This window comes from Populus alba, chromosome 7 (genome assembly GCF_005239225.2).
Source record: "Populus alba chromosome 7, ASM523922v2, whole genome shotgun sequence".
NCBI classification, from domain to species: Eukaryota; Viridiplantae; Streptophyta; class Magnoliopsida; order Malpighiales; family Salicaceae; genus Populus; species Populus alba.
Genome location: NC_133290.1, coordinates 12,831,642 through 12,843,720, shown reverse-complemented (window position 1 = coordinate 12,843,720; position 12,079 = coordinate 12,831,642). Strand labels below are relative to the sequence as shown.

Here is a 12,079-nt window from a genome sequence, read left to right as displayed (position 1 = left end):
TGGTTAGTGGTTGATGTGTGTGTTTTATTTCAAGTGGGGTAAATTGGGTCCAATTCTTGCCTTTGTCGTCAAGGAAAGGGAGATCACATCACCTTCTCTAACCCTTTTCCTTTTATTTTGTTACAAGAAATTCAAAATCGAAAATGGAGGCTCACCTTTATTTCTGAAATATATGATCATTTAGAGGAAAAACTATCTCTTCTCCGTGAATTCTTACAAGATTAAACCACGCTAATCATGAACGAAAAACATATCAATTTGGTTAGCCAAGAACTTGATTTAATTTCAGCATGGCAGTCAACAAATAATTAAAAACTTGGATTTCCTTAGAATCTCACCACATTTTGCCCCAATCCCATGTTAGATATGCATTGGAGAACTTCTGAACCTGTATAGATGCTAAAGCTTCAACCTTATCACTTATGAAATGCTTATATTCATGTTACATTCTTGGAATATAAGATACCGTGAGGTTAAAAGCTTGTATAGTTGAAGACATGGATATAAAATAAATATATTTTAGAATAGTGTTCATGTGATTTTTCATACTTCAAAAATAAGAAAACATGTCTTCCATACTCTTGTTTTCTTTTTTTTAAATCTCAAAACAATAATTAAACGCTACGAAACTATGAGATTACAAAAACATTAGAAGTAAATGATATGTACTTCTTTGTGTTGAGATGATTATACTATTTATTTGCATGTACATCAGCCTAAGATAAATATACATATACAGTACAAATATCAATTATTAATTAATACATTTGCAACTATAATACTCGTTATGTTTCATAGTTATAGATAACGGTATTTTATATATATTATTTTTGCTTAAAGCCCATATTTTAAAAGGGTTAAAAATAGGTTAATAATCAAACATATCTAAACTTGGTAGAATGTTAAGCCCAGATGATATAAATTCGGCTTGCTTTCAGATCCATTTTTAAATTCAATTACGTATTAAACTCAAATATACGTGGATTTGAGATGTCAGACTCGACATATTCTTCTCAGCTACGAGCTGAGGCCAAGTACATGTTGGGTCATGATATTTTGTTTGTTTATTATAATGGCTCTTAACATAAAATATTAAAAGTAAAAAATAATCATCTCTTTATGTCTCTAGGTATAAAAATCTTTTTAGGATCTGCTATATTTCCATCAATATTAATATTATGTAAGAGATATTTATTTCTCGTTAATGTTGTGAAGAGAAAATAACATTCTAACCCCCTTCATTTAAGTAACATGACAAAGTCCAAATATTATATGTACCTCTAAATTACCTAGGTAAAAATATTCACTTTTTTTCTATTCTATTAAGTATCCATATTCTTATTCTTAGAATATTTATTCTACATAAATAAAAACAAATACTTTTATTTTTAGAACTTAAAGCTTATTTTTTTCATTTATTTCAATTATTTATTAAAAATTATTGACTTTATTATCAAATAATTCATAAACTCCACTAAAAAAAACTATGTCTGTAAATGTTAGATTTTCTATCACCAATTACCAACTTTATCAAGATAAAAAAAATATTTATGTGAATGTACAATTACTATCTATTTAAACACTAAAAGAACTTTTAATCTTCATCATATTAGATTTTAAAACATCATCACGTGTAAACAACTACTAAGAAATAATTTTCTTGCAAAGTTTTTCATATCTTTTTCAAATGAGTTGCATTAAATAGCAAGCACGATAGCTTCACAAAAAAAGAAAAAGAAAAAAAAAAAAGAGACAGGATAAAATATCCATGCTAGATCGTGTTTGAAAATTATCCAATTAATTAAATATGCATGGTAGAGGTCAAGGCACCTTCTTCCCCATATGGAAGGCCCCACATGAAGGGAAAGTACAATGAAGAGTTTAGTCATTTCATATGGGATGTCTAGACATGTCAAAACCTCGTGTCTAAATGTTTCAAATTACTAAGAGGTAATTTGGGAACGCGGTTCAACTTGTAATTTTAAAAAAGTTTAATTTTTTTTATTTGTTAAAATTGAGTGTGGTTTGTACTTTTTGAATCGTTTTGATGTGTGATATTAAAAATAATTTTTTAAAAAAAAGAAAAAAAAATCATTGACATGCATTTTCAACATGAAAAATTATTTGAAAAACAACAGCTACCATACTGTCAAACACACTCTAAAGCTTTTATGGTGTCTTGGAGAGAACAAAGCACAAATAGTTGAAGAGATAGTTTTTCCTTTTCTTGCTATTGTTTTGTATTGCGTTTTAAATAGGTGGTTGGTAAAAAAAAATTATTTATTTTTATATTATTTTAATATATTGATATTAAAAATAATTTTTAAAAAATAAAAAAAATATTATTTTAATGTATTTCCGAAAAAAATACTTTAAAAAATAATTATTATCATACATCCAAACATCTCTTTAAACTCCTAATTGCAAAGAATTAACTTTAAGTTGAAATTAAATTGCATATATTTATTAAATATTTTCGTATATTTTAAGATTTTTAGATTAAATTAGCTCTCTAAATTTAATAATAATTATTATATTAGACTCAATTGATTGCCTATATAAACACTTGTCTATATGTTTAAAATTATTTTTTCGCACAATCTTAATTTGGAAAATTTAATTGATGTTATTTATCTAGTGTTAGTCAATCTATCTATACACCTTTTTTTCAATAATAAAAAGTTACTCAAATTATTAACATTAGGCTAAAATCTGAGCCTTGTAATCTTTTAATTTTTTTTATTCTTTTTTTGTATTGATTGAATTCTTTTACTCTTTTATTTTATTATGTAGAGATCTCCGTATTATAATATTGCTAGTTAATACGCTTATATAGTGCCTTTGTGTTAGAGTATTAAGATGAATGCTGCACCCTTGTTCTTTTGTGGGATCCACAATAAGTCTTTCATTTAAAATTTTGTTTTTTTCATTTTGAGATGAGAATTAAATGATTGAAAGAAAGTAAATTATTTTTAGAAATATTTAATTTTAATGCATTTTTATTTATTTATTTATATGAAAATAAAAGAGTTACTAAAGATATCACACTGAGTAAAAAATAGCAATAGTATGATCGAGGGGTTTTTATAGAACAAAATAAAGAGTAAAAAGATTCGATCAACACAAAAAAAAAATAGGTGACTCTAATAACAGAAAAGACTACAAGAACCACTGTTTAGTAAAATAATAGTTATTAAAATATTAACCCTACTAAATTTAGCTAGTCATTATATCATATTTGAACCTAATATCATGAATTTATGCTAGTTTTAGGGGGTGAGTTGGAGGAGTTTTAATTTGATTTTTTAAAAAAATAAATTTTTTATTTTAAATTATTTTTTTATATAATTTTGGTGAATTGATATAAAAAATAAATTTTAAAAAATAAAATATTATTTTTATATATTTTCAAGTAAAAAATATTTTAGAAAAAAATCACTTTTGTTATCATTAACATCCTTTTAATAACCAGGGGTAAAACCGGTAAAACTCATTCACGAAGTCGAAACAACCAGTAAATCATTTAATATCCAAATAAAAAAAGATGAGAATAACATGGTAACTCGACAAGGAAGGATATTGTCAGAAGACAATCCTCTAGCCAAACACGTGTTAGGAATATCAAATAGATAAATTAATTAATCTTGATTTGGATTTGATAAATCAAGTATATAATAAAATTAAATATGTTTAATTAATCAAAAGATCCTTGATCAGATAGTCAAGACACGCGGAAACATGGTCCCAACATAATATCTACAGTCTAGATGCGAGGTCTTAATTGTTGGGTCCCACATTACCCCCAAATATCAGCTTACCCACGCGCTCCCAGCTTGGCCTAGCCCCCACTGCCTCCACATTTCTAGGCCATTACAGGAGACTTATCCGTGTAGCGGTGGAATATGCTTTTTAATTAAAAAATATATTAAAATAATATTTTTAATTTTTTATAATCAGTATATTAGAATAATATATATATATATATAAATGATTTTTAAATAAAAATACAATCTGAAAAATACTTTTAAAAATATATTCAGTTAGAAAAACAAATACTAGCATGTAATCGAAGAAATATAATATGAGTACTTAATAAACTTTCTTTTTTTTCACTCAAGTATTTTTTTTTTTATAAAGTATTTTAACTCTTGATTTGTTTTGTGATAAGGTGGATGATAATTTAACTTGAATTTGATGAATTACCATCCGGGTGAATCAACTTCTTTTTAAATAATTATTCTATTCAAAGGATAATAAATATAATATTATCAAACCTTACCTAATATATATTAGTGCCCAGTTAGTGTTAGTTAATATTTGTAAAAGAAAATTTAAAATCCTTTTTTTAAAGATTCAATAGGTATTTTATAGCCCATAATTATTATTTTTTGGTCAAAAAAGAGCTTAAAAGTCATATTTTTCTCGCAGTGTTTAATCTCTTATGCATTAAAGAAAAAAAAAATTCCTGACTCATCAGAATCTTATGATCCAACATGAAACCTAACAAAATTACCAAAGCTACCAGTTGAGCCTGAGAATTTTAGGTCTAATAACTTGTAAAACCTGTATGTACTCGAGCTCAGCGCTTGACTAAGCCTATAAATAAGGATTGAGCCAAAAGATGTTGAATTATCACCTCACTTTTGTTTTTTGAACATGGATTTTAAACAAAGAAAAAAAGTATAAAACATACTAATCCATCATATATATACACTCCAATATTAATATAGTACTTATAAAAAACTAAAACATTTAGCTAAAACATTGTTCAAACACTTATGGATAGTAATGGTGTCATGATTTTTTTTTGTCACCCAAGTTTTTTTTTCTCTTCAATTTTATCTTTTTAAATCTGGTTGCTTTGGGATCCGACTTGCTAGTTTGACTCAATTGACTTCATATTGGATTCTCGAGGTGTTGAAGAAAAAAATCTTGTACTTCGATAATGTTTGATTTGGCAAAATATAATTTGATTTCATTCATTTCAAACAATTAAAGATTTAGAGACCAAATTTAAATTTGAAATTATTGTTTAAGGGGAAAGTGGTTGATGCGTGTAGCACACGCGTTACTATATGAGAAGGGCTGCCACATTCTAGTAGCATGTGCAGCGGTCTAGGATCTCTATTTATAGCCTTCCATGATATTGTTAGATTTATTTCAACATCCTTTTCATTCCAAGGCGATATGTGTACGAGGAGGTCTGGTTTGGCTTTCTTTCTTATCCTCTCTCTTTTCTATCTCACTCCCTCGATTTTCACACCTAACTCTCCAAAAACTATAAAGTGATCTATAATTTCTTTTGGATGTCAATTTTGGTCCTAAATATTTGAATTTTTCTTATCTAATTTCATCATTAAATTTTGGGTTGGTTAGGAATTTAGTATTGCATTTTTTTTAGTTTGCTTTATATTACTTTATATTAGTATCATAATTTGGGTTGTGAGTTTGACAAATTAATTCATGTTAACTTTTTTTTTTCTTTTTAATTGATTTTTTAAATTCAATTCTTCAATATTGAATTGTTTGAGAATTGAACTTTGTGATTCCTTTTGTTTTGATTTGTATGAGATTATATTGGTGTTGTGACCTAGGTTGTAAGTTTTGCATGTTAACCTAGGGTTGATTCAAGATTTTTTTTTTTTTATCATTTTTAATTTTTTTTTCAATTTTATCCTTTGATATTTGGTTGATTGAGAATTGGGCTTCATAATTTTTTTATTGTTGGGTTATCTAGGTATGGTGACTTGGGTCACGAGTTTGGTAGGTTAAACCGTGTTGATTTGAGTTATTTTTATTATTTGATTCTTTTTTCAAATTCATCTTTCAATGTTAAGTTGGTTGGGAATTGAGATCATTATTTGTTTTTCAATTTATTTTATATGGATTTATTTTTATTTTATAACTCAGGGCATGTTGATCCAGGTCACGAGCTTGACATGTTAATTCAAGTTGACTCATGTTTTTTTTTGTCCTTCTTTTTAAATTGATTTTATTTCTAATTTTGTATTTCAACATTAGATTTGTGAGTAATTGAGCTTTGTAAATTTTCTCAATTTACTCTCCATTGGATGATTCCTTTCTTATGACTCGAGACACAGGTTGAAAGGTTAATTCAAGTTTATTCGAGTTTTTTTTTAATATATTTTTAAAATAAATATTAATTTCTTCAATTTTATCATTCTAATTTTTTATTAATTGAAAATTGAGTTTCATTGTTTATTTTGATTTGCTTACAATGAGATTAATGCGGTCTTATGACCCGCTCATAAATATAACAGATTATTTCATATTAATCTAGATTAATCTAATATGTTATTGTATAAAAATAAAAAAAAAAATATTTTTTTTTATATCATAATCTCAATATTTTTAAAAAATATTATTCAACATATATTAAATTTAAAATCCCCGCTGGAAAACAAACGTTTGATTTAAAAACACCTAATTTTTTTTTTGTGCTATAAAATATTTGTTCCGACTACAGCATATCGCGGGCAACTGATAAAGTAAATACTAAAAAAATCTATAAATAATATATAAATATCAAAATTTTTTAAATATAATAGAAACTCCATCAATGATACCGTTGTCATCCCTTACAATAGTTTGAGCCGGCAAACAGTGAATTCCGGTGAGTGGGGGTGCTTAAATTCTCTCTCTCTTCTAGGAACTTTCCTCTTTGCTCGACAAGATTCTTTTGATGATATTCCTGATCTATATCTATTTTGACCCAAAGATTTTGATCTGTACAGTTTCTTGAATGGCTACTGCAACACCCCAAGATGAAGCCTCTTCTTCAGAGTGTAGATGCGCTTACCAAGTGTTCTTGAGTTTTAGAGGTGAAGACACCCGCAAGAACTTTACCGATCACCTCCACACAGCTTTAGTACAAGCAGGATTTCACACATTTAGAGATGATGATGAAATTCAGAGAGGGGAGAACATTGAGATAGAAATCCAAAAAGCAATAAAAGAGTCAAGAATGTCTATAATTGTCTTCTCTAAAGATTATGCATCATCAAGATGGTGTCTCGATGAACTAGTGATGATCATGGAGCATAAAAAACTTGGTGGCTGGCATGTTGTTTTGCCAATTTTCTATGATTTGGATCCATCTCATGTAGGGGACCAGACAGGGAGTTTTGCTGAAGCTTTTGTTAGGCATGAAGAGCGGTTCAAAAAGGAGGACAGAGTGGAGGGTTGGAGGACGGCTCTGAAGGAAGTTGCTGGTCTTGGAGGGATGGTTTTACAAGATGGGTATGTAATTTAACCACATAATTTGTGAGTATTTTGATGAGAGTTGCCTTCTTGCATGTTTTTGTTTTTCAAACACATAGAATAGAAAATAAATTTAGATGCATCGAATCTCAAGCAATTAAAATCAACTTATGCATCCATGATTTATATTATTATGAATTTTGCTAGACTAAATAGGTTGAGAATTGTGTTTCTAAGAAATTCTTCATGTGAGATAGCTTGATGCCATAGATAGAAGATTAAGATAAATGTCTTCAAATGGAGCAAAAAGAAAGGTTCAATGTGTTAATTAATTACAAGAATACTTTCTTAATTCCAAACAAGTAACTCCAGGACTTCAAGATTATACTTTCTAGTCCTAAATGCTGCTGTCAGCCTGCTAGAATAGTGCAGTACTAGCATAATTAATCATTATTCATTAATGTATTTAATACATGATTTGTAGGTATGAATCTAAATTTATTCAGAATGTTGTTAAAGAGGTTGAAAATAGATTGAATCGCAAGATACTAAATGTTGAGCCCTATTTAGTCGGAATACATTCCCGTGTAAGACTCATCAATTTGTGGTTACGAGATGGATCAGATGATGTTGGCATAGCAACAATATATGGGATTGGGGGCATTGGAAAGACAACTATTGCGAAGAGAGTATATAATCAAAACTGCCACAATTTTGAGGGAAGTAGCTTTCTCGCTAATATTAGGGAAATTTCAGAGCAGCCTAATGGTCTGGTTCGTTTGCAGAAGCAACTTGTTTCAGATGTCACAAAGAGAAAAGCAGGTAAATTTCACAGTATAGATGAAGGGATCATTATGATCAAAGATGCTATTTGTTGCAAAAGAGTTCTTCTTATTCTAGATGATGTCGATCACTTGGACCAAGTTAGTGCAATAATTGGAATGCGACAATGGTTATACCTAGGAAGTAAAATTATCATAACAACCAGGCATGAACGTTTACTAAGGGCTGATGAAGTTAGTGTAATGTTCAAAGTCCAGCAATTGAATGAGAATGAATCGCTTCAGCTTTTCAGTTGGCATGCTTTTGGCCAAAATCAACCTTTGCATGGTTATGAGATGTTCTCTGAGAATGTGGTGAATCACTGTGGTGGAATTCCATTGGCTCTTCAAGTTTTGGGTTCTTCTTTACATGGTCAACCTGTGGAATTATGGAGAAGAGCATTACAGGAACCAGAAGCCATTGATGATGGTAAGATTCAAAAGATTCTTAGAAGAAGCTTTGACTCCCTACAAGATGATCGCGACAAAAATCTGTTCCTTGACATAGCTTGTTTCTTCATTGGAAAGGATAAGGATTATTTAGATAGAATAGTTGAAGGCTGTGATTTCTACAGGGTACTTGGAATTCAGAAACTCGTCGATAGATGTCTAATAACAATTGACAAAGACAACATATTGATGATGCATCAATCACTTAGAGACATGGGAAGGGAAATTGTTCGCCAAGAATCACCCGATGACCTTGGGAAACGTAGCAGACTGTGGCGTCACAAGGATTCATTCAGTGTTTTGAGAAAAAATACTGTGAGAAACCTACTCCGTATATTTCAGTGCACATTTTTTAATGCTTGCTCTCTAATTCTCCTTTATATTTTAAGATTGTGTTGTTACCTTCTAAGCAGGGTACACGTGCTGTTAAGAGCCTCATACTCGACCAACAAAAGATAAGCACGGCATTGGCAAATAATGCAGACCTGCAAACTAAGGCATTTGCAGAAATGTGCAATTTAAAACTGCTTGATCTCAATAATGTAAAGCTTAAGGGAAGTTATGCAGATTTTCCTAAGAGTTTAGTGTGGATGCGCTGGCATGGATTCTCTTTGAATTTTATACCAGATAATTTTTCCCTAGAAGATCTGATTGTTCTTGATATGCACAAGAGCAGTCTAAAACGTGTTTGGAGGAAAACCCAGGTATGACTCCAATTCTTTCTCCATCAGATTGATTATGTATTCAGATAAACTAATGACATCTCTTTCAAAACAGGCTCTTGAAAATTTGAAAATTCTTGATCTCAGTCATTCACATGGTCTAGTAAATACCTCCGACCTATCAGGACTGCCTAGTCTTGAAAGGCTGATTCTTAAATATTGCATAAGTTTGATTGAGGTTCACGAATCCATTGGAAATCTAGGAAGCCTTTTTCTCTTAAATCTGAAAGGCTGCAAAAATCTCATAAAGCTTCCTAGGAGCATTGGTTTGTTGAAATCACTTGACAAACTTATTTTATCTGGATGCTCCAAACTTGATGAGCTACCTGAGGAGCTACGAACATTGCAATGCTTAAGGGTGCTTCGTGCTGATGAAACTTCCATAAATCGGCTACAGTCATGGCAATTAAATTGGTGGTCTTGGTTATTTCCAAGAAGAAGTCTACAATCCACCAGCTTTTCGTTCACTTTTCTACCATGTTCTCTGGTAAAGTTAAGTCTTGCTGATTGCAATATAACAGATGATGTTATTCCTGATGATCTTAGCAGCCTGCCTGCCTTGGAGTACTTAAACCTGAGTAAAAACCCAATTCAAACCCTACCAGAAAGCATGAATAGCCTCTCTATGCTACAGGACCTTCTGTTAAACCACTGCAGAAGTCTCCGATCACTTCCCAAACTTCCAACAAGCTTAAAGAAGTTGAGGGCAGAAAAATGTACGAAGTTGGAAAGAATTGCAAATTTGCCAAATTTGTTGAGATCCTTGAGACTTAATCTTATTGGTTGTAAAAGACTAGTTCAGGTTCAAGGCTTGTTCAACTTAGAAATGATGAGAGAATTTGATGCCAAAATGATCTATAACCTGCACCTGTTCAATATAGAATCTTTAGGTAGCATTGAAGTGGAAATGATCAATTCTATCACAAAGACATCGAGGATAACTCGCCTCCAGGTAATAACCCTTTCTGGCTTCAAAATTACGAGTTTTCTTTAATAGAAAAGACTTTCAATGCTTCTCCATCCTTAATCATTTTGTAATTTATGATTCCAATGGCACAGATATTGCAAGAACAAGGCATATTTAGCATTTTTCTTCCTGGAAGAGAGGTTCCAAGTTGGTACAGCCATCAAAAGCAGAACACTTCAGTATCGTTTGCCGTGCCTCCACTTCCAAGTCGCAAGATTCGTGGATTAAACTTATGCATTGTATATGGATTACGCAATACAGATAAGAAATGTGCTACTCTATATCCACCTGATGCTGAAATCAGCAACAAAACCAAGGTTTTGAAATGGAGCTATAATCCAATAGTCTACGGGGTACCACAAATTGGTGAAGATATGTTATGGTTAAGCCATTGGAGGTTTGGTACTGATCAAGTGGAAGTTGGGGATCAAGTGAATGTTTCAGCATCTGTGACACCTGATTTTCAAGTAAAGAAGTGTGGAGTGCATGTTGTCTATGAACAAGAAGATAATTATACTCTGTTAAACAATGAAGAAATAGTCCAGAGTAGCTCTATTGGATTCCAAACTCTTGTCAAGAAACATGTTTTAGAACTTCCAGTATCACGTGTATTTGATGTCTGATATCATAAGTATTGAACTCAAAAACATGTAATTCTTTGATCAATGAAACATTCACACATAAATTAAACATGCATTCCTTCTAACCCTTCAAACAATAGAGTAAGATCACAAACTAAAAAGCTTATTGGTCCATTGTATGTAATCAACTTTTTATGTTCTTCTCTTTATGGTTGCTCGCAGCAAGCAAGTGCTTTCTGGGGAAATAGGGAATGTTTCAAGTACAATCAAACTGATCTCATACGCTCAAGCACTTACTTGTTCACGAGTATCTTTGGTGCAAGTAGAGGCAGAGCTCACCAAGGTGAAGAAAAGGAGCTTGAAGGAGGGAATCTATGAAATTCAATTAATTTTAACATGAAATATTAACATATTTTTTTAAAAATCAATTAAAATACAATGAAAAATTATTTTCAAAGTACCTTCGGATATAAATCTCTGTAAAAGAATTTCCTGAAAGATATACTTTCTAAAAAACATTCTCTCTTATAGTTATTAAATCTAATTTGGTTAGTCTACTGCTACACTTGAATCTTTTGCTATCTTTGTAGTTCCCGTTTCATACTGCGTCTGCGGATGAGGTTAATTATATATCAAAGATATTAATGTTTGGTTAAGTTAAAAAACAGAGTCTTTTTTAGGTGGAACCTCATATATGTGGTTGTGCCTAAAGTTTAACAAAAGCGAAAAATGGCTACTTCTGCCCGCATTCTGTCTCTATGTGTAGAATAATAACCCACTCCACACTATTCACCAGATTCAGCCTGAACTTAAATATATAGAATTGGATCCGATCAGGTAAAAATACCTATATTTTTTTAATTTTTTATTATGTTTTATTTAAAAAACTAGTATTTAATATTATTTAATGATACTGCATTAATTAGAAAGAGATTGCATGAAGGTTAACATTTACAGAATTTGATCGTAATCTCAATTTTGTTCCTGATGATATTTTACTTGATTTGTTGCTTCATGAAAACTGTAGTTCTTAATTTCATGGTTAATATTAAATTAAAAACCATCAAATATATATATTAGTTATTTTATAACCTCAAATTGAAAAATATTATTAACCAAAATACATTAAACTACTTTTTGTTCAATCTTCATTTTAATCACAGTTTTAACCAAATATATATAAATACCAAACCAACCTTAACCAAAATACTTTTTATAAAATATTTTTTTAAAATTATAACCACAAAAATCACCACACTACCAAACATTAATAAGTCAATCTAGCTTTCTAGGTAGTCTTGATGACCTACCATACCT

General features: G+C 30.3%; 1 protein-coding gene across 2 annotated transcripts; it reads left to right on the top strand.

Moving 5' to 3' along the window:
* The first annotated feature begins 6,503 nt into the window (after window positions 1-6,503).
* Window positions 6,504-10,873, top strand: LOC118043463 (disease resistance protein RPV1). 2 transcript variants are annotated; one of them, XM_035051443.2, is made up of 6 exons: window positions 6,504-6,634; window positions 6,756-7,260; window positions 7,706-8,807; window positions 8,906-9,196; window positions 9,270-10,166; window positions 10,274-10,873. In XM_035051443.2, exons 2-6 carry the CDS (start codon window positions 6,764-6,766, stop codon window positions 10,802-10,804), a joined length of 3,318 nt encoding a protein of 1,105 aa, XP_034907334.1. In that variant the 5' UTR covers window positions 6,504-6,634; window positions 6,756-6,763; the 3' UTR covers window positions 10,805-10,873. The 2 variants fall into 2 exon arrangements, with proteins under 2 accessions (XP_034907334.1, XP_034907335.1); XM_035051444.2 differs by lacking the exon at window positions 6,504-6,634 and having other exon boundaries at window positions 6,641-7,260.
* The last annotated feature ends 1,206 nt before the right edge of the window (window positions 10,874-12,079 follow it).

Excerpts from the sequence above, each read along its gene's own strand:
- LOC118043463 (XM_035051443.2), top strand. The coding sequence starts at position 6,764 with ATGGCTACTGCAACACCCCAAGATGAAGCCTCTTCTTCAGAGTGTAGA. Across the intron at positions 7,261-7,705 it reads GGGATGGTTTTACAAGATGG|GTATGAATCTAAATTTATTC; the intron begins GTATGTAATTTA and ends CATGATTTGTAG. Across the intron at positions 9,197-9,269 it reads GTGTTTGGAGGAAAACCCAG|GCTCTTGAAAATTTGAAAAT; the intron begins GTATGACTCCAA and ends CTTTCAAAACAG.